The following is a 22,809-nucleotide window of genomic DNA, read 5'->3' on the forward strand; positions in this document are numbered from 1 at the left end:
GTTCTGTGAGTTGGGTTCTAGCAAATAATCAAACCCAAGGAGGGGGTCTAAAGGGAATCTCTGACTTTCAGCCAGTTGCTTATACGTTCTGGAAGCTTGGATTTGAGATTTCATCTGAAGTCAGGGGCAGCCTGTGGGACTGAGCCCTTATCCTGTGGGGTCTTCACTAACTCCAGGTAGATTATGTGAGAATGGAATTGAATAGTGGGACACCCAGCTGGGGTTGGGGCACTGGTCAATGTGCAAAACACCTGCACAGTTGGGGTCACCAGCGCGGGAGTGAGCAGGGGAAATGAATCTTCCTTTTCGTTGATCCACACCAGAGCTGCTCCTACAGAACTGCATAGAGTTGGGGTTGCATCTTCTCAGGAAATGTTTCTGAAAAACAGGATTTTCTCAAAGTGGAAGTGCAGACAAGAGAAGGAGCAGGAGCAGAAAAGAAACTTGGATTTGGAACGTGGCCTTTCCCAGGAGGAAGGGTCTGTCTACCACGCACCAGGCATTGATCATGTGCCAAGGGCCTCCAGGGACAGCCGAGGCTCTGCCATTACAATCCTGTGGATGGCTTCCTAGTGCCCAGAGGCTCAAGCCTAAACTCCTGACCACTGCAAGGCCCTTGGTTATCCCCACCTTCCTTTCCAGCCTTATTTTTTGTCTCTTACATCCCAAATCCTTGCCATGCTGTACTATTTGGGAGGATCAGACAACGCTATGCTGTTTTAAGCATGGTTCTCTTTACCTGGGACACATTCAACTTCCACACCCACCTAGTGGACATAAACTTACTCTTTAAGTCGTGACCAGTTGGGTCAGCTGGGCGTGGTGGCTCATGCCTATAATCCCAGTACTTTGAGAGGCCGAGGCAGGTGGATCACTTGAGGTCAGTTCAAGACCAGCTTGGCCAACATGGTGAAAAAACATTTCTACTAAAAATACAAAAATTAGCTGGGCATGATGGCATGTGCCTGTAATCCCAGCTACTCTGGAGGCTGAGGCAGGAGAGTCACTTGAACCCAGGAGGTGAAGGTTGCAGTGAGCCGAGATCGTGCCACTGCACTCCAGCCTGGGTGACAGAGCAAGACTCCATCTAAAAAAAAAAAAAAAACCAAAAACCAAAAAACAAACAAACAAAAAAAGGTGCAGTTGCTGTGTCTCTCCATGCCTGAGATAAGGCTAACTTTTGGTGCTCCATTATCCTAAACAGATTCCCCCGGGGCACCTGGTACAGCAAAGTCTAGGCACAGGGATGGGAGAAGGGAGTCCGAGGACTCCAAACGATTCTGCTTCCTTGATTGTAAAACAGAGGCAGAAACAACTCAGCAGCTGCAGGGAAAACTGTTTAGAAACTTCCTCCTCTGATCATTTATTCTGAGTTTACACTGCATGCTGGGGTGCCCACAGCTCCCCTTGTCCCCAAACTTACTTCCCTAAATATTGAAAACATGCACGAAGTGTTAAACATTTTTCAAGTGCTCTAAGCCATGAATGATAACCATCGACAAACTCTGGTTTGGAATTCACCCTGGTGTCATCTGCATATTTTTTTTCCATGTGAAACCAAATTGAGAAAGATTTTTTAAACAATCTGAACTTATATCCTGCTTTAAATTCATGCCGTGGGACTTAAAAAAAAAACCTGAATTCTTCACCCACCCCTTAGTTGCAAAAACACTATTTATTTTTCCTGCAAATGGACCATCTACTAGGGTAAAACAAATGTATTTCTCTCTTGAGATGTGTATACGTAGCGGGTTTTGTTTTTTTTTTTTTTTCCTGGCCAAACTCCCAAAAGCCAAACATGTCATGGAATGACTGATATCGCCCTTGACTGAAAAAAACCTTTATCTCTCATCAAGCAGAAATTGGGACATCTGGATTCTAGGCCCAATTTGGCCACGACCTAAGCCGGGTGATTTGGGGGATCCCTCCCATCTCTCTGTTGCTGGTCTCTGTTCTGAAAACTGGTGGGGTGGGGTTGGGTGAGAGAGAGGAATGGGTCTGAAAACCATCCAACCCTAAAATCCTATGACTTCAGATCAAAACATGGGTAAACAATGGCAAGATTTTTGTTCTGAAAAATATTTTAATGTGGACTCAGATGGGTCCTGAGAAGCCTTCTGTGGCATGCCCTGCTCCAGGTAAAACCCCCAACTTCCACGTCCCGAGTGAGGGGTGTCTGTCATGTTTTCTCACCAGTCCCTTTTGCACAGTCACATCCCCATCTGCTGGAACTTCAGGTCTTTGCTGCTAATGGCACAGGCTTTGGAGGTGTTTGGGAGGGTTAAAAGGCCTCGGGGTTACCAGAGGCCACCCTGGTTAGGGGCTCTTCCCGCACGATGTTGGCTTGTGGAGGAGGGTAGCTCTCTGGTGCTGCAAACACTTTTTTCCCACCCCGTAGATCCTACGGTGGGACTTCCCAGGGTGCAGGGAATGACTAAGAAACCCTCAGACGTGGGCACCATGTCTGTCAGAGTTTCCACACTTTTCTGAAAGCTGAGCCTTGGCTCTCCCCGACAGAGCCCGGGTCTCAGGGATATGGTTAATGCTTCTGGGACTGGAATTCCCTGGAAACATAAGCAGGAGACTGAATACAGCTTGATGTTGGTGTGGTCAGAGCATGCTGGTGGGCAGAGGCTGTGGGAAGACACCCCGCAATGGGACAGGCACAGACCTCAGCCCTGAATCGCGACAACTATTCCCCTTCAGCCCCAAGGTCCTTACATCTGCATCTGGAGCTACCAGTGAAAAAAGGGGATTACTTGGGGTTTTAAGGAGCCTGGCTCTACTGCCCAAGACCAGGGGCCGAAGCTCCCATCCCAGGGTCAGGAAGTCAGGGGCTAGGAATTTTGTTCAGCCTCGGCCCTGGCCTAAGGAGGTGAGGAAGTCCATCCTCCCCTATGGGCCTCTGAAAATGGGAAGATGGAGGCTGGCCTGTGAGTTTCTTTGTTCTACGATTCCCCTGGGTCTCCCAGAGTCCTCCTCATGTTGGGTAGAGCTTCCTGTCCATGGAGCTGTCTCTGCTCAGCCCCTTCACCTCCCAATTTCACTGCCCCTGGAGACCACTGGGGGTGGGGGTCTTGTCAGAGAGCAGGGAAGAAAAGTTCAGCGCTTTGTGCAAGCTTAGGCTCCAGGTTCTGTCTGAGTTCTGGGCTGCAATGAGGGTGTAGCTCTTCGAGGCAGGAAAGAAAGCCTCAGTCCCTGAGGGGAGGCTGTCCAGAGCTGATGTCACCTCTTGCTGCACAGTCAAGAGGCTCCAGGGCCAAGTGGAGGAGGGTGCCCTCCCCCCACACCTCCCCACCCATCCCCAGGGAGCCCTGCACCCCTGTGGCTCTGGCTCTCACCTCCCCGCACCGTAGCTCCGGCCTCAGGGCCCAATCCCAGTGCAGAGCCCACCAGCCTGACTCACAGGAGCAAGGTGAATAGAGACCATGCATCCTCCACAGCACGGGGAACGCCCTGCTGGCTCGACCTCCTCACTGCTCTCTCAAGTCTGCTGTAAGAAGAGCTGCCAGAGAGTTCCTGACAAGAGCCCCTCTGGCATGCAGGCAGTGTTTCTGATCTCAAAGCCATCTTTCCACATAGTTCCTCCCTTCCCCCCCGCCCCCATCAGGAGTTGTTTATTTCTCAGAACTAAATGCCACGATCCTTCTCAGCTACCTTGGCAGCATTCTGTCAGAAACCAGTCAACAGAGCAGGGAAAAACAGCCCCCGGAAGACAGCATTCAGGACCCAGCCCTTTAGACAAAAGGGATCAGATGGGGTCTACTAGATGGCCCCATTCAATCAGACACACCCAGTTAAGCAGCCCTGGAAAGGGACTCTAGAGAATGCTAGAAGTACTGTGAAGCTCACAGATGGCCTTGGGGACTTTAGCACTTCAGGTGAGGCGAGTGTGGGAGGTCCAGGATCAGCCTGGGCACTTTCTTGTTTTTCTACGGGCAAGTCCATCACTTTCAAGGACAAGGTGCTGTCACCTGCCTTGCTCCTATTTGATCCTGAATCGTGCCTCAGGGAGGGGAGGGCAGAGAGAAAGCAGGGACAAGTTTAAGTGTCAGGGGGCCTTGGGGAGGCCTCTTTTCGGGAGTGAGGTCTCCTTCTGGTCCTGCACAGCTGGGACTAAAGTGTCATGTGAAGGGCCTACTGCGCCATACCACCCTGAGTGTGCTTTATCTCATCTGAAGGACCTAGTAAGACCAAGGAAGCATGAAAATAGCGGACCATTCAGCTGTAGTTTACATCTCAGCTGATATGAGCAACCGAAGAGAAGGCAGTTGAAGTGTCTGATGTGTGCTGCATGGCCAAGAATAACCGTGTAATGATCTGGAGGATTAGGCAGGCACCAAGAAGTGAGGCAAAGTTTCATCATATAGAAATGTTAGATGGTGTGGGAAGATCAATGAATGAGTAATTAGTAATTTTTATTAGCGGGTGTGTTTTGCGGGCCTTGGCCATTAGTGTTCTTATAGTTGAAGTACAACAATAATTTTTCATGTCATTAGTCATGGTTATAGTCCATGTGGGAATAATGGCATATGCTCTATTTGTATTGTGTCCTTTTGGTTGTAGGGTTTGTAGGTTTCTCTTCAAAACCTTCTCCTATTTATGGAGGCCTATGGCTAATTATTAGTGGTGCTGTGGGTTGTGGTATTGTGTTGAATTTTGGTGGGGCTTTTGTGGGGCTGATAGTCTGATTTATTTGGGTGTCATGAGAACCCTTTCTGTGTCCAGCTTGTGACTCTGCAGTGGCCCCTGTCCCTGAGTGTCCAGGGGGGAAGCTATAACACAGGGACTCTTTCCCCAGGCCCCATCCTCCCAGAGCCAAGACCGGAGCCTAGATGCCAGAGGCAGTGATATTCTACTTGCGCCCTCATGTGGGACAGAGCCAACTAACACCACATGCTGGGTTTGGTGATTTTCTTTTGCTTCTTTTTAAACTTGGCTAGGAGACTGTTCATTCTTCTCTGGCAAGTCTCCAAGATTCTACATGTAGCCCTCTGGGGGGAAAAGTAAACCCTAGAAGAGTGGCACAACTAAATAAGCTGATTCCCTTGTCAACATTCTAGCAAGGACCGCATCAGAAAGATGCCCACTCCTAACCGGGTGGTCTGCCGGATCGCGAGCTCTCCAGCGTCACTCCTCCATCAGTGGCAAACGGGGAAAACAAAGGCGACGCCACTTTGTCTCTGCACCTTTCCCTGTGTAACATCCAGGGAGGGGAGGCCTTTAACAAGGTCAGTAGCTGAATTTGTGCAAGCACCTCCGATGATTTTAGAAAGCGTGTCTGAGTGGGTGTATTACACAGAATAATAATCACAAACAGGTACCGAGTCCTCACCAGGTGTCCAGCACGATCATAAGCACTTTACACAGATTAACTGATTCAATTCTCACAATGACCTTATAAGGTAAAGACTCCTGTCATCCCTATTTTATAGATGAGAACACTGAGGCACAGAGATTATACCAGCTGGGCTAGTGAGTGACTGGGGGAAGGCTCCAGATCCATGCACACAACCGCCAGGTTTATGACACCTCTAGAAATGTGACCAGTGCCCCTGGGGTCTATCAGCATCTCTTGCTAGACCAGCAGAGCCCTAAAACAGGTAGGGAGCCTTCTTTGACACTTGAGCCCCAGCCATGGCTCCAGCCTCTGAACCTCCAAACTTATGGGGCTGCTCGAGGGACAGCTAGCCCTGTGCCAACACCATATCCCATGGCCCCAGCAGAATGTCCTTACTGGCATCCCCAGCTCTGTCTCCTTTCTCTCCTTTCTCTCCTTTTGGGCCTCGGTCACCTAAAACAGAGGAGGAAACTGGCATTAGAAATGGAAAGAAATCCTAATTGTGAATAAAATGTTACCTGCAGGAGATTGATGAACTCGTGACCAGAGAAACCCTCAGGCGGGAGCCAGCGGCAACTGGAGAGCCCAGCAGGCAGGAGAAGAGGGCAGCCAATTCTGCCATCTGCCCTGGGTACCCCGAGAAGGAGGAGGCATGGGTGAGAAAATCCCACCCGTTTGTAAAGAACCAAAGAGCAGCCTCTACCAGCACAGCCTCAAAGAGCACATGGAATTTTGCAGGAAGAAGACAAGTCAAAGATACTCCTATTAAACACTCAAGGTTTTAGAAGTCCACATCCAAGTTTGTCTAATGAGCCCAGGGGAAAACAAGGGAGAGGGGGCTTTAGTTAAATGGGGGGAGAGGCGGGTTCTATGTTGAGCAGGTTTCCTTGTGGGAGAGACCATAAAACATAAGTGTGAGATACCAGGGAATTGTGGCATTTCCTTCCCAGGATATGGCTAGAGAAGACCTCTTTGGCAAGCTGGCATCTCCCTCTACAAAGCAGCAGAAAATCCTGGCACCACTCACTGGACATTAAAATGACAAGGGACTTCTATTCCAAGGACCCCCAGAAAGACATCTGCCAATCAAAAGCCCATGGGCATGCTGTCTGGTGAAAAAAACAAGCCAGCAAATTCCAGGGGAGAATACCCAGGATGATCCAAGATTTGAGGGAAAAAAAAAGGCAGCCATATACACATATAGGAATGTGCTCAGAAAAAGATCTGGCAGGGTGTGCTCCAAAGCATTGATGGTAGTTATTCCAAAGAATAAGAGCTGGGGGAACTGAGGGGTGGAGACTTTTTGCTTTATGCACTTCTGTGTTGTCTAATTTTCTTTCTTCTTTTTTTTTTTTTTTTTTTTGAGACAGGGTCTTACTCTGTCACCCAGGCCCAGGCTGGAGTACAGTGGTGCAATCATAGCTCACTGCAACCTCCACTCCCCGGGTTCAAGTGATTTTCCTGCCTCAGCTTCCCGAGTAGCTGGGATCACAGGTGTGCACCACCATGCCTGGCTAAGTTTTGTATTTTTGGTAGAGACGGGGTTTCGCCATATTGGCCAGGCTGGTCTTGAACTCCTGGCCTCAAGTGATCTGCCTGCCTCCACCTCCCAAAGCGCTAGGATTACAGGCATGAGCCACCTTGCCCAGTCTCTAATTTTATTTTCAACAAGCATGTGCTGCTTTTACAATCTGTTTTAAAATCAACTTTTTAAAATGGGATCATAAAAGAAAGGAAAACCTCAGCCTGTTTCATCACTGACCAGAAAGTAAAATAAAATTTCTCAGTGATCCAAGATCAAGAGATCACCCTAGACATGGAGTGGGAATGATTAGCAGTACTTTTTTCTTAGTTTTCATTTTAACAAGTGAGGAATAGAAAGCCTGGGGAAAGAGCATCAGATGTCCTCGTCTTCCGCAGTGATGCTAGGAGGTTTAGACAATGTTGAAGCGAGCATGAAAAGACAGACTGACTGTAAAAGTAGGTTCCCCTAAAATAAACAAGGGGACTGCCTACAGGAAGAAGAGCAAATCAGAAGGAACATTTTTGGCACTGTAAATCTGAGAATTGAATTAAAGTTGTAAATCCTGGGGGAATAAAAGAGTATATAAAAGGTCAGGAGTCTGGCAGGACTGGGGAGGAGGGCTGTCCTGGGCCTGCAGCCCTGGTGTCTGCCCTGCAGGCCCCTTGTTGGCTTTCTCTGGTTACATCTCTGGGCTGCAACCTACCATAACTCTCCCTTGCATTTCTACAGGGACTTTAGCATTTCCACACATACATGCTTGCTCACTCCTCCTGACAGCCCTGTGAAATACAGTATCATGAGGATTTCTAGATTTTTGTGTGTGTGTTTTGTTTTATTTTGTTTTAGAGATGAGCTCTTGCTCTGTCACCCAGGGTGGTGGCACAATCATAGCTCACTATAGCCTCCAACTCCTGGACTCAGGAGATCCTTCCCACTCATCCTCCCAAGTAGCTGGGATTACAGGTAAGTGCCACCACACTCGGCTAATTATTTTATATTTTGTAGAGATGGGGTCTTGCTGTGTTGCCCAGGCTGATCTCAAACTCTTGGGCTCAAGCAATCCTCCTGCCTGGTCCTCTCAAAATGCTGGAACTACAGGCATGAGTCACCACACCTGGCTGAGAGTTTCTAGTTTTTGGAGGAAAAACTAAATGCTTTAACAAGATGAAGAGACTTGTACAAGGCTGACCCGCTGGTCCATGGCACAGTGAAGGTAAGCGTCCTGGTCCCCCATGCCAATGCCCATGTGCTGCCTGGGACTGGTGGTGAGGCTCAGGGAAAACTGAGATTGTTCTTACCTTTGAACCCACGCATGCCCATTGGTCCTGTGGCCCCCAGCTTACCATCATCGCCCTTGGGCCCAGGCAATCCTGGGGTACCTCTCTCCCCGGGCAGACCTAGGGAGAAAACAGACAAATGGCAGAGCCTCAGATGCAGAACAGGAAGGACCCTTAGAGGTCATCGTCAGGTTCAAGGCTCAGCCTTCCCCATGCATCCTCTCTTAGCCTTTGTGTCTGGATTTTTTCTGTTAACCTAAAGATGCCACCAGAGTCAAAGAGGTCCACACGGACCCTCCCATGCACACTTTGTATCCATCAGGCTCAGGATCCTCCCACTAGAAAGGTCCAGTGCTGTTGTGAGTGATGGTGGGGGTGCCTATTCCTTTGGGGGTGTCCCTTTGCCCTTCGGCATGCTGGAGACTTAGAATCAGCAAAAACTTTTTTTTTTTTTTTTTTTTTGAGACAAAGTCTCACTCTGTCACCCAGGCTGGAGTGGCATGATCTCAGCTCACTACGACCTCTGCCTCCGAGGTTCAGGCAATCCTCCCACCTCACCCTCCCGAGTAACTGGGATTACAGGCACATGCCACCACGCCCAGCTAATATTTGTATTTTTAGTAGAGACAGGGTTTCACCATGTTGGCCAGGCTGGTCTCAAACTCCTGTCCTCAAGTGATCTGCCTGCCTCGGCCTCCCAAAGTGTTGGAATTACAGGCGTGAGCCACCGTGCCCAGCCTAGAATCAGCAAACACTTTTTTGAGCGCTTTCTATGTGCCAGGCCCTGCTCTGGATGCTTTTCATAAAGTATCTCATTTAATCATCACAACACACTGGGAGGGATTATTCTGCCTGTGTTACAAATGAGCCAGTCGGAGCTCAGAGAGATTAAGTAAACTGCCCAAGGTCACACAGCAGTGTTGGAGGCAGGATCTGCGCCCTGCTCTTGCTGAAATGAGAGTTCATGGTCGGTCAGCATCACTTCATGCTGATCAAGAGGGCTTACTGGTACTTAGGGAGGGGGGTGGGAGGAAGAAAAAATAGCTTCTCATTTTATTTAACCAAAAAAAACAATAAAAGATCCCTTCCCTTGCATACACACAGGGAGGTATAGCAAAAGGGATTGGAGGCGAGGTCAGTAAATGGATGGCCTGCTGCCAACCAAGCCCCAGGGCTCTTGGCCATGAGGCCCCTCGGCTACCTCCTGCAGTGACGGTGCCGGCGCCATGCAGAGCCAGCATAAACAAGTCCTTGACCCAGTGAGAGCCCTGGCCCCCTGAGGCCTGGCCTGAGCGTGTAGTTATCTCTGCAAAGCAGAGCACCCTTAATTAACTGACTAATTGTTCTTTCCTGCTTGGAATATGAGTTGGTTTGCTTTGGGCTTTTTCTGGGACTTGGAGAAATCTGTCTCCCAGTAACGAATTACTCCTCTAGTCCGAAGGTCCAATGGCTGGAAGAAGACAGGTTTCTCGGAGAGAGCTGATTGGGTTTCCTCCTTTTCCCTCCTAATACGACATATCTGTTCCCAGAGTCCAACAGCTCCACTGCCACAGAATTCTTGATCTAGCACAAGGTGTGCCCCAGGCTCCCCATCTTATGATTCGCTAGGGCAGAAAATGCAGTTGCACAGCCCCAAGAGCCCCTGAGCAGCCTCAGTGCTGACTTTAGGGAGGTTCCCTGAGAGGGGAGGGCCAGGAGTAGAGACTGGGCTGGGAGCTTTCCTTCCTCCAGGCACTGTCTCCTCTACTGTGTTTGCAACACCCTAGAGATTTAGGAAGCAGATGGTTTGGAGGTATAATTCCTAAAATAACTAACCAGACACATTTCTCCCTCTATTTCCTTTTCTTCCATCACTTAGAAGCCAACAGTCTCCCAGCAAAATGTTGCATGCAGCAAAGTCTCAGGAATGGACAGACTGGCAGGCAAGGTACAACCAAGGAACGCAATGGGAGCTTGGGAGACAGTGAGTCTAAGAACCTTGTCTTTCTAGAAGGCCCAAAGTACCCTCCCCACCAGCCACTGGCTCTTCAGGGCTGTCACTGTGTGCAGCAGGATGGGGAGGGGACGGGTCAAAAGGGGAAGGGATAGGTATTCATGACCCATTCATAGAGCTGGGCAGGGTCAGCAGGAGTCATGGTGGGGCGGGAGGGTGGCAGGTGGCTGGTGATCAGGAAACGCTGACAGGACAGCATCTTTGAAGGGTTGGTCTGGATCTCAAAACATCTCCAACTCCTTCTGCATGCTCTGTTCACACAGACCCTGGCTCCTGGGCTGGGAAGGGGCTTCAGGGAGCTGCAGGCCTGTCCTGTACCTTTTCCTTCAGATTGTGGCACTTGCTAAGAAAAAGTATGCGCTGCATCCCACCGTGACACCAGCAACCTCTTAGTCTCTTGTTGGAACAGAGCGTTTGAGGCGGAGTTGATTGGGCACTGCCCTGGGGAGCCCTGGCATTTATACCATTAGGAAAGTAGGGGGTAGAGATGGATTGGGGATCTCTCCCAGGTCCCTCCCAGGGGCACGCCCATTACCTCGAAGTCCAGGCAATCCAGGGATGCCAGGCCTGCCTTCCTTTCCTTCATCCCCCTGATCACCTTTGGGTCCCGGTGGCCCTGGAAAGGCAAAAACAGCACTGAGGTTAGGGGGCTACCTTCTGGAACAGGACCAGGTCATCTGCAGAGGAAACAAAATGCCCTCTCTGAGGAGAGGAAGGGGCAGCATTAGCTTTGGAAACTCACAGGAAACCCCCAGCCCAGTCTCGGGGGGCATCAGGAAAGGCTTCCTGGAAGAAGTAATATGCAAAGTGAAATCTCAAAGAGAAACAGGAGTTAGCTAAGTAAACAGAGGGTGGGAGAGGGACACACACACACTGAATATGTGTGTCCCCTCTCAAAACCATATGTTGAATCCCTAATCCCCAATGTGACAGTTTTAAGAGGTGGGGTCTTTGGGAGGTGATGAGGTTTTGATGAAGTCATGGGGGTCAGCCCGCATGGGGTTAGTGGTTTTATAAGAAAAGACACCATGGAGTTCTCTCTCTCTCTCAAACAGACACAGCAAGAAGGCAGCAGTCTGCACACCAGGAGGAGAGTCCTCACCAGAACCCAGCCCTGCCACACCCTGATCCTTGACTTTCAGCCTCCAGAGCTGTGAGAAATAAATGCCTGTTGTTTAAGCAGCTCAGTCTATGGTATTTTATGTGGTAGCCTGGGCTAAGAGTGAAAAGGGACAGTTCCAGGCAGAGGAAACAATCCCTACAAAGGCTGAAAATGAAGACAGAGATATGTAAGCCACAGCGGGATAAGAGGCGGGGGACACACTGGGATGAGAAAGTGGGGCTCTTACAGACCTGGCCTGAGTGTTGGACTCAGCCCCTCCTGAGGGCACCAGAGGCCACAGAAGTGCCTGAGAGAAGAGCTCAACCACATCTGCATATGAGGAAGACGGCTCAGGCTGCAGTGTGGAAACTGGGTGAGAACAGGAGGGAGGCCGAGGCAGAGGCTTCAGTCCAGCCAGGTGGGAGGTGAGACCCCTGGATGAGGAGTGCGGCCATCAGACGGCTGACAGGGACACATACAAATGCTGCTTAGGAAGTAGAAGAGACTGACTTTGGTGAAAGTTGGGGAGGAAGAGGCCAGTGTCATGCTCAGATGTCTGGCTTTTGCACTTGGATGGAAGAGGGGTTTCTAATCTCTCCCGAGTGGGGCTGCCCTCCAGGCTGGGGCTCCCACGTGGCAGGGATTCTGTCATACATGATTGGATACAGTCCCCACGACAATGCCATGTGCTGCAGTTACTCATTTGAGACCACACAGGCGGCGAGTGAGTGAGGCAGCTGTGGTTTCAACCCACATGTGACCTGCCCACGTCCACTCTGCAACACCCACAGGGCTAGACATCTCACCAGTTGCAGAATCTTCTTGCCACCTATTGTTGCACCTGCTGTTCCCAAGCTAGTGAGCCCATGAGCCCTCCCTGCCAACCTCCTCCAGTCACTACCCGCTCTAAGGTGGCTCACTGCCCCTTCCTTGCAAAACCCTCTCTGACCCAGCGTGCTGAAAGTTAGTGTGAGCTGCTTGAATGCATGTGCTTGGTGCCATTTGACAAGTAATGTCACCCTGCCTTGTCCTCTTGTCATAGTGACTGTGTCCCGTCTTTCCTAAGAAAATTGCCAGCTTCCTGAGACAGGACCACACTCTTCATATCCCTATACCTGCTGTGAAGACTCAGACTCCAAGCTCTCACCTCCTGCTGCTTTTCAAGAGAAAACGAGGACCATGGGGCTGGGTGCAGTGGCTCACACCTGTAATCCAGCACTTTGGGAGGCCAAGGAGGGTGGATCACCTGAGGTCAGGAGTTTGAGGCCAGCCTGGCCAACATGGTGAAATCCCATCTCTACTAAAAATACAAAAATTAGCCAGGCTTGGTGGTGGGTGCCTATGATCCCAGCTACTCTGGAGGCCGAGCAGAAGAATCGCCTGAACCAAGGAGGCAGAGATTGCAGTGAGCCAAGATCGCGCCATTACACTCCAGCATGGGTGACAAGAGTGAAACTCTGTCTCCAAAAAAAAAAAAGAAAGAAAAGAAAGGGAGGACCACGAAAAGCGGTCTTTATAGTGTCCCTACCCCCTTAAATTCATGTCTACCAGGAACCTCAGAATATGACTTTATTTGGAAATACTGTCTTTGCAGACATAATTAGTTAAGATGAGGTTATACTGGGGTAGGGCAGGCCTCAGTGCAATGGCTGGTGTCCTTATAAGAAGGGAAAACAGAGACACAGAGATATGAGAGCATATGTGGCAACAGAGACAGAGATTGGAGTGACACATTCCCAAGCCAAGAAACACCAAGAATTGCCAGCAAGCACCAGCAGCTAGGAAGGGCCAAGGAAGGGTCCTCCCACTGAGCTTTCAGAGGGAACGTGACCCTGTGGATACCTTGATTTCAGACTTTGAGTCTCTAGAACTGTGAGAAAATAAGCTTCTGTTAAACCACCAAGTTTATGATGCTTTGTTATGGCAGCCCCAGGAAATCGAAACACACAGACTCACAGCCCAGCAGTAACGTCTTGCACAATAAATATTTGATGAATGAATGAGTATATGAGATCAGAAGGTGTTAATAATACATACAAAACAATCAGCCAGCCAAGATCGAGATGTACTGATACCTCCCTCACACTGGCACTGTCCTCAGACCTAACCAAACTTGACAGATATTTAATAATTCCATAGCACACACGCAGGGGAAAAAAGTAGTCAATAATTCTTCAATTCACAAGTAATACAGATGATTTAAGAAGGACTAGATTTTGTGATCCCAGTTTTCAGACCACAGGATTGAGTCAGAGAACCTGTTGGGAACAGACCAAAGATGGCGCAGAAATGAAGGGCGGAGTCAGGAAGCAAATGTGTTCCACTACCCCTTCCCAGCGATCTCCCCTTAAGGCCAAGGCCAAGGCTGCAGCAAAGGGAACTGGGAGAGGGTGCCTGGATCTCTGCTGCTGGGCTGGATGCCCACCCCTTTCTCTCTTCTCTGCCTCCACCATCCCGGGTGCTCCAGGAACCGAGCTGGTCACAGATGCAAGGGACAGCACCCTCCAATTTCACCTGTCCTTCAGATGCAGGTGCAACCTGCAGGGGGGTCTTCCCAGGAGTCACTTTCGCCAAGGGAGGATGCTGCCCAAAGACTCTGATGTAGGGCCTCTGGGTGGTAGACATCATCTGGAAGGAGGCATTGAGTATGGATATTGAGTCTTGGGTTTAAGTCCTGATTCTATTAAATGTGCAGTTGTAGCGAGGACTGAGTGGATTCAGTGGCATGATGACTAGAGAAGGGCTTCAAAGCCTTGAGTGAGGGGGGCCATCCCGATCACCTCACTTTGCATAATGCCTCCTTACTTTGCATAACACCTCCTCAGAACCATTGTAGGATGACAACTTCCGGGTATTCCTGGTGCACCTGAAATCACCCTGTGGAGTTTGGCTGGGTCATCCAAGGAGAGGCAGGTCTCAAGAACATGCTACAGATGGATTTTTTTTTTAAACATAACTGTGTGGTTATGAAGGTCTTTACTAGAGATTAACTGGGAAGAAGGTGGGGTGGGCAGTAAAGGTGGTCACCAATTCCCAAACCTTCATCACATCCTCAGGTGGTACAGGCCTGGCTGACTCAGAAGGGCTGATGATTTGGCCAGAGCTTCGAGGGGCCAAGCTGCCAGGGGCTCCGAGGACCAAGTGTATCTTTAAATCACTGATGCTGCCTGTAGATGAAGCAATCTCAGGATTTGACTTTTTAGTGTGTTTACTGACACTATCCTTTCTTCAGAAACCCAAGCTGGAAATCTTGAGCCTGCTCTGATTCTTCTTTCCTGTCCCTCTTTTGCATCCCTTTCCAGCCACATGCATCTGTGATTCGAGGCTTCTCATAAAGGAAAGTCCTTCTCATGTCTCCACCTCCTTCCTCACTGCCTCCACCCTCGTCAGGTCCTTATGGCCTGGCTCTGGCCTTTATAAGAACTTCCCTGTCTCCGTCTCTCTCCAGCCTATGTGTGCCTTGCTGTCTGATCCATCTCTCTGAAATAACAAAGCAACCAAAGGGACTCAGAGCACAGGAAGGCCCCTCACTGCACCACAGTTGCAGCTTCCCCTGTCAAGGCCCCTGCAGATTACTCATGATCTGACCCCTTCTGCTGCAAACTTACAGCTCAGTGCTCATGGTCACCAACTTTCCTCCACCTCTGCACAAATGCTCTCCTCACAGTGTCCCTGAACATTAGCCAAATCCTAAGAGTCCAGTCCCTCTTAGTCCTGAGACTGCCTTCATGCCCACTGATTTGGTTTGGCTGTGTCCCCACCCAAATCTCATCTTGAACTGTAGCTCCCATAATTCCCATGTGTTGTGGGAGGGACTCAGTTGGAGGTAACTGAATCATGGGGGTGGGTCTTTCCCTTGCTGTTCTCGTGATAGTGAATAAGTCTCATGAGGTCTGATGGTTTTATAAAGGGGAGTTCTGCACACACTCTCTTGCCTGCTGCCATGTAAGATGTGCCTTTGCTCCTCCTTTGCCTCCTGCCATGATTGTGAGGTCTCCTTAGCCATGTGGACTGTGAGTCCATTAAACCTCTTTTTCTTTATAAATTACCCAATCTCAGGTATGTCTTTATTAGCAGTGTAAGAACAGACGAATACACCCACGCTTCTGGTCTCTTAGTGTACCACAGGCAGAGCCCCCAAATCTCAGAGCTGGAAGGAGATGGGGAGATCCTCATGTACAATGCCCCTGTGGGAGCACCCAGAGCCTGGTCAGGTGGCCTCTGCCCACTCCCTGGGCACTATCCCCCACCTTGAACTGTGGTTCCCAAGGAGGACAGAACCTTCTGTAGGGCACTGTCTGTGGCCTGTGCTTTGCACATGCTCAGCACACAATCAGGATCTGAAGAATGACTAATGTGCAGTAGCAGAAGTGCCATGACATCTGTTGTTCCAAGAGGTACCCAGGTGAGCTTTTTCACTTCTCAACTTTCTACACCATCCCATTTCTCATCTCTTTTGTCACGAAGGCAGGCCAGGGCATGGAGGTGGCTGGGACAAGGAGGACCAGGGTCCTGGGGTCCCTGCTCAGGCTCTGTCCACTCATCTAGCCCACTCCCCTCATGCTCCCCCCAGTGCAGTTGCTCCCACCAGAAGCATCTTCCCAATGGGACAAAGGGTCTGGGACCAGGCATTCAGGAGAAGCACCAGGGTTTTCCTGGGGACCAGTCAACGAGGGGAAACCCATGCCTTCTCCCTTTCCTGATCCCAGAACGCATGATGGGGTAAGGGACCTGCATGGGCTGGAATCCAGGAACTGATGTGCCAAGAGCAAATTATGAGGACAGCTGATGAGCCTGGCCTGGAGCCAGCAGTACAGTCAAAACCACCCCCAGAACCATGCTAACCACAGGGCGGCTGACAGGGTGGAGTGGCTCAGCAAACGGCTCCACTTCCAGTACCCTCAAGTCACCAGGGCCTGGATTCTCAGCCCCTATCACCTTTACAATTGTGAGGTCTCTATTTTTCATCATTTAAGGCATCTCTCTGTGACCCTGAGAAGTGGACAAGGCAGGCACTGTCAGCCCCATTTCAGAGCCAAGGAGACTCAGGCCCAGAAAGATGCTGGGACTGCCCTTGCTACGGTCCTCCGAGCCCCGAGAGAGGGTGGTGGGCGGGGCTGGGGGCAACTCCACCCCCTTCCCAGCAGAGTCCGTGTGGAAGGAGAGATGAGAGCTTGGCTCACCAAACAATGTCCCAGGGACCTCAGCCCAGGCCATGCTCCCCAGCCCTCAGTAGAGCAGAAAGGCCACTTTACCTGTCACTCCATTCACAGATCTTCCCCACTTTCAGCAGGTCCCTACCACCCAGAAGCCAGAGTCCCAGCGTTAGCCTGGAATCCAAAGCCCCACTCTGTGACGCCATCCCTTTATAAATATTTGCTGAACTGGACTCTCTAATAGATTGTGTTTTTTCTCACGAAATCAACCCACAGATAAATCTGCTTTGCGAACTTGTTTTCATGAATCCAGAGATGTATTTTTTTGTCCCAGCTGGGTCACTGGATGGTTTTGTGACTTCGGCCAATCATCTCCCCTCTCTGGCCTCAGGATCCTCAACTACAAAACAAAAAGAGTGGACTGGATGATTTCAGATCTATTGCCACTCCATCCAAATGCTGTGATTCCAGAAAACCTGCATCCTTGCCAAACAGCCATCTGAATGTGACTTTGCTCATGTTTCCCCTTCTGGGCTGCCTCTCCTCTCTGGTTACCTTTCCCCTCCTGGGCTGCCTCCCCTTTCTGGTTACCTTTCCCCTCCTGGGCTGCTTCTCCTCTGTGATGATCTAAGTTCTCTGCTTCTTTCAAACCCACAGGCAGATTTCAACAGACCTGATTAATGCTAAAAATCCAAAACAGAAAATAGACCCCCACTGCAGATATTGATAAGACAGAAACTGGAGACAAAGCTCATCAAAAACTGTATAACAAAGTAAGAGAATAAAAACCATTCGGGTCAAGCTCAGGAATAATGTAAATAAGCTCATATTTGAAAAAATACACATAATTGAGTATTTGTGACTTCTCAGCCAGGAAAGAGCAAAGCGTGAGAGTATGGTGAGTGTATGTGTATATGTATGTGCGTATATGTGTGTGTGTATATGTGTTCATATGTATGTATATATGTGTGCATGTGTATGTATGTGCACGTTTGTATGTGCATATGTATATGTGTATGTGCAAACATGTGTACATATGGGTATATGTGTTTATGTCTGTATATGTGCAGGTATGCGTGTATATATATGTGTGTATGTATGTTTGTGTATGTATGTAGATATGGATGTGTGTGTGTTTAAAAACCTTAATAGAGGAACTAGACAAAGCTAGGGCGGAAAGGCCACTGCAGACAGCAGTATGGGAATGCCTGGAAGCTTTTCTAGTGACCTAGCCCTTGTTCAAAAGCCAGGGTAGAGTTTGGTCCTGTTAAGGCTGCATGGTAAATACATTCAGATATACCAGCAGGAATCTTTTTAATAATAACCACCAGGCACCTGGCAACAGAGACAGGGAGGCAGGAAAGACCCTAGATGCAGTGGTGATAATGAGAGCTGGAGGCCCAAGCGCTGTCAAACTGTGAAGAGCCAGGAGCCCCAGTGCAGTGATCTGCATGTTTGCATCCCCCCCGATTTCACATGACGCAACCTAATCACCAAGGCGATGGTATCAGGAGGCAGGGCCTTTGAAAAGTGATGAGTCAGGAGGGTGAGGCCCTTGTGAATGGGATCAGCATCCTTATAAAGAGGACTCCAGGGAGCTGCCCCATCTCTTCCACCAAGTGAGGACACAGCAAGAAGTCACAAACTATCAACCAGAAAGCTGGCCCCGAACAGGCCCCAACTCTGCTGGCCCCTGGATTTTGGACTTCCCAGTCCTAGAACTGTGAGCAATAAACCTCTGTTGCTTATAAATGGCCCAGTCTATGGTATTTTGTTATGGCAGCCTGAACAGATGGATACACCCATCAAGAATCCAAAGCTTAAAGACAAGAAAGCAGGACTAAGATGGAACTTTCATTTCAACAGAACTGAGTGTAAAACTTAGTTTGAGGACCAAAGAAAGACTACCTGGAGGATCCCACCAGAAGAACCACGGCAAATGAGTGATCCAGGGCAGTTTCAGTTTGAGCCAAGGAGATTGGATTTAGAAATGAAAGAACCCGGATGTGAAGTGTCTGGGGAGGCCTGAGAGGGTACCTTAGCAGGAGGCATGGTGACGTCTCTAGCTTGGAAGAGGAAGGGCCTGGAAAGTGCCTCAAATACAGGGAACACACTCTCCTCTCTTCACTGCTTACAGCTCGGAAGCAAAATGCTTCCATCCCAACAACCAGGGTTTCTGGGCCAGGCAGAGCCAATTTAGATCTTGGCCTTACCGCTTGCCAGTTGTCTAAGAAACAGTGGGAAGGCTATTCAGGCTTCTCATCTATAAAGTGGGCAATAAGACCTTTTTGTAGGATGTGAGGATTCGTGGTCTTGAATGTCTATTTAAGAATTCATGTCTACAAAATGCCTGCCTCATTATAGGTCATAATTCACTGTAATTGTTATTTAATACTAGTTAGGTCCTGAACACTAATTCCTGCTAGGGGCAAGGGAGGTCAAGGAAAAGAGAAGACAGGAAAAGCTAAGATCCCAGGGGCACGGGTTTGGAAGAAGAAATTCTACCTCCTTCCCTCCTTTGATTTCTGGGATGTGAAGGCCCAAAGTGACCCAGGACCAGGAAACCAAACTGGGATAGGGGAAGCCTCTGATCGTCCAGTGTCAATATTTAACAGTTGCTTTTACAAATATTGAGTCTCAGTTGTGTGCATTGCACTCTTAATGCTGGGGGACACAGAGACACACAGATCCAGGTGGACTATGGGGTAACAGAATGAGAACCAGGCATTGGGGTTAAAGGTCCTGATCATTGAACTGTACACCTAAAAAGGGGGGATTCCATGGCATGTAAATTACACCTTATTAAAGCTGGATCATTACCAGCCGTGAGGCCTTGAGCAAGGCAGGGACTTCCTCCCTGAGCCTCAGTTGTTTTCCTGCCAAAATCCTACCCTTCCCTCTACAACATCTGCCTTAAACGACCTCACAGACTCTCCTCAGGCCCCATTTTAAACAAAACAGGGAACAAAAGGGCTGTGCAAACTGGAAAGGACGCAGAGGCCCCATCATTATACTTGCACTCTGATAAATGCAGAAACTCAAAAGAGGGAGACTTCAGGGAGCTAGAAAGGTTGGGGGCGTTCAGTAGGATTTGGGTGGGTGAGGAGGAGGAAAAAGAGGAAAAGGAGGAAAAGGCAGAGGAGGAAGAGGAAAAGGAGGAGAAAAGAAGGAAGACAAAGAGGAGAAGGAAGAAGAGGAGGAGAAGGAGGAGGAAGAGGAGGGGGAGCAGGAGGAGGAAGAGGAGGAGGAGGAAGAGGAGGAAGATGAGGAGGATAAAGAGGAGCAGGGAAAGGAAGAGGAGAAGGAGAAGGAAGAAGAGGAGGAGAAGGAAGAAAGGGAGGAGGAGAAGGAAGAAACGGTGGAGGAGAAGGAAGAAAGGGTGGAGGAGGAGGAGGAAGAGGAGAAAGAGGAGGAGGAGGAGGAGGGGAAGGAAAAGGATAAGAAAGAAAGAGAAGAGGAGAGAGAAGAAGAGGAGAAGGAGGAGGAGGGGAAGAAAGAGGAGGAGGAGGAAGAGGAGGAGGGGAAGGAGGAGGAGGAAGAGGAGGAGGAGGAAAAGGAGGAGGAGGAGGAAGAGGAGGAGGAGGAAGAGGAGGAGGAGGAAGAGGAGGAGGAGGAAAAGGAGGATGAGGAGGAAGAGGAGGAGGAGGAAGAGGTGGAAGAGGAAGAGGAGGAGGAAGAGGAGGAGGAGGAGGAGGAGGAGGAAGAGGAGGAGGAGGAGGAAGAGGAGGAGGAGGAGGAGGAAGACGAGGAGGAGGAGGGGAGGGAAGAGGTGGAAGAGGAGAAAGAGGAGGAAGAGGAGAAAGAGGAGGAAAAGGAGGAGAAGGAGGAGGAAGAGAAGAGGAGGAGGGGAAGGAGGAGGAAGAGAAGAGGAGGAGGAGGGGAAGGAGGAGGAGGGGAAGGAGAAGAAGGAGGAGGAAAGGGAGGAGGAGGAGAGAAGGGAGGAGGAGGAGAGAAGGGAGGAGGAGGAGAGAAGGGAGGAGGAGGAGAGAAGGGAGGAGGAGGAGAGAAGGGAGGAGGAGAAAATGGAGGAGGAGGAGAGAATGGAGGAGGAGGAGAAGACAGAGGAGGAGGAGGAGGAGAAGAAAGAAGAGGAGGAGAAGGAAGAAGAGGAGGAGAAGGAAGAAGAGGAGAAGGAAGAAGAGGAGGAGAAGGAAGAAAGGGCAGAAGAGAAGGAGGAAGAGGAGAAAGAGGAGGAGGAGGAGGGGAAGGAAGAGGATAAGGAAGAAAGGGAAGAGGAGAGGGAAGAAGAGGAGGAGGGGAAGAAAGAGGAGGAGGAAGAGGAGGAGGAAGAGGAGGAGGAGGAAGAGGAGGAGGAGGAGGAAGGGGAGGAGAAGGAGGAGGAGGAGGAGAAGGAGGAGGAGGAGGAGAAGGAGGAGGAGAAGGAGAAGGAGGAGGAGGAGGAGAAAAGGAGAAGGAGGAGGAGGGGAAGGAAGAGGAGGAGGAGGAGGAACAGGAGAAGGAGGAGGAATGGGAGGAGGAGGAGAGAATAGAGGAAGAGGACAGAAGGGAGGAGGAGGACAGAAGGGAGGAGGAGGAGAGAAGGGAGAAGGAGGAGAGAAGGGAGGAGGAGGAGAAGGAAGAGGAGGAGGAGAAGGAAGAGGAGGAGGAGAAGGAAGAGGAGGAGGAGAAGGAAGAAAAGGAGGATAAGGAAGAAGGGGATGGGCGGGGGAAGAGGGGGAAGAGGAGGAGGAGGGAATGGAGAAGGAAGAGAAGGAGAAGGAGGAGGAGGAAGAGAAAGAGGAAAGAGGAGAAGGAAGCGGAAGAGGTGAAGGAGGAGGAGGAGGAGGAGGAGGGCTCTGCAGGTGCAGGAGCCTCTGGAGCACAGCTGTCAGTGGGGAAGGTGGGCTGTGCTTCCAGGGCAGTGACGAGATGTGCCCCACTAGACTGGATGCATCACCCACGGCAAGACCATGTATGGCCCTTGAGTTAAACAATTAAATACCTCAAGAACATCACATGTTTCTGGTTTCGTTTGAAACACAGGCAGACCTTGTCAACCTGGGCCCACCTTCCAGCCTGGCAAAAATGGGCTAGACCTGCCAAAACCCTTAACACTCCCCTGACATTGCAGTCTCTACTCCTTGACATTGCTCACTGGCCCCTGCAGCAGTTCTCTCTGTGCCCCCTAGCATGAGCGGCAGTGGAAGAGAAGGCAGACAGGACAGGATAGGAAAGCAATGGGAAGCACACTAGCTCTGGGATCAGAAAGGCCAGCATGTAAATGCTGGTCCATCACCTCCTGGCCCTGTGGCTGTGGGCAAGCTATGGAAGCTTCCCAAATCTCAGTGTGCTTGTCAATAAAATAGGGAAAACATCACTCCCTTGGACAGACATTATTTTCAAAAGATGCCCACATGAGATACACCTGGCACAGTAGGTAACACATACTAGATGCTCACAATGGTATTATTTGTGCTGATGGCAGACTAAGGAATTTCTAATGAACCCAGTGGGCCCTGGGGAGCCACAGTGGGCTTTGAGCAGGGGGATGATGTGGGAGAAGTGCATTTCATGAAGGGTGTTTCTGATGGTGAGTGCAGCAGGAAGGAATGGGGGGAGGGAAGGGGACCAGTTTGTCAGGAGTGAAGAAAGGGAGTTGGGTCTCTAGGTTCTATCATTTGTGGGCCCACAGCACGAGTACAATGGAGGCCCATACATTTTTGCATTTTTGCCATTATAGTTAAGATTACAAATGGACTGGCATTCCATAGTCCCAGCACTTTGGGAAACCAAGGTGGGAGGATCACTTCAGGCCAGGAGTTCAAGACCAGCCTAGGCAACATAGCAAGACCTTATCTCTAAAAAGTAATAATTTTTTAAAAACTGGCCAGGTATAGTGGCTCATGCCTGTAATCCCAGCACTTTGGGAGGCCGAGGCAGCAGGATCACCTGAGGTCAGGAGTTCGAGACCAGCCTGGCCAACATGGCGAAACTCCGTCTTCTACTAAAAATACAAAAATTAGCCAGGAGTGGTGGCACACACCTGTAATCCTAGCTACTCAGAAGTCTGAGGCAGGAGAATCGCTTGAACCTGGGAGGTGGAGGTTGCAGCGAGCCAAGATCATGTCACTGAACTCCAGCCTGAGAGACAGAGTGAGACTCCATCTCAAAAAAAAACAAAAAACAAAAAAACACCAAACAAAAAAATGTAGTGGGGCATGGCAGCGTGCACCTGTAGCCCTAACTACTTGGAAGGCTAAGGCAGGAGGATCACTTAAACCCAGGAGTTTAAGGCTGCCATGATCACACCACTGCCCTCCAGCCTGGGCAACAGAGCCAGACCCCAACTTGAAAACAAAAAATAAAACAACAACAAAAACAGTTACAGGGCGCCTGTAGTCCCAGCTACTTGGGAGGCTGAGGCAGGAGAATGGCGTGAACCCGGGAGATGGAGCTTGCAGTGAGCCGAGATCAC

General features: G+C 49.9%; 1 protein-coding gene and 1 long non-coding RNA gene across 2 annotated transcripts in view; one reads left to right on the forward strand and one right to left on the reverse strand.

The window, feature by feature from the left end:
- The window catches only part of SCARA5 (scavenger receptor class A member 5), a 123,996-nt gene that overhangs the window by 29,186 nt on the left and 72,001 nt on the right, over window positions 1-22,809 (reverse strand). The window contains exons 5-7 of the mRNA XM_054497362.2: window positions 10,672-10,752; window positions 8,165-8,263; window positions 5,738-5,794 (exon numbers count right to left, since the gene is read on the reverse strand). Coding sequence (XP_054353337.2) covers window positions 5,738-5,794; window positions 8,165-8,263; window positions 10,672-10,752 — 237 coding nt within the window. The remainder of the gene's footprint in view (window positions 1-5,737; window positions 5,795-8,164; window positions 8,264-10,671; window positions 10,753-22,809) is intronic.
- Window positions 3,639-11,323, forward strand: LOC134739992 (uncharacterized). The gene is made up of 3 exons (XR_010127161.1): window positions 3,639-3,881; window positions 10,002-10,106; window positions 11,192-11,323. It is a non-coding gene; the product is annotated as an uncharacterized LOC134739992 (long non-coding RNA).

The sequence above is a fragment of the Pongo pygmaeus genome, chromosome 7 (assembly GCF_028885625.2).
Source record: "Pongo pygmaeus isolate AG05252 chromosome 7, NHGRI_mPonPyg2-v2.0_pri, whole genome shotgun sequence".
Classification (NCBI taxonomy): domain Eukaryota; kingdom Metazoa; phylum Chordata; class Mammalia; order Primates; family Hominidae; genus Pongo; species Pongo pygmaeus.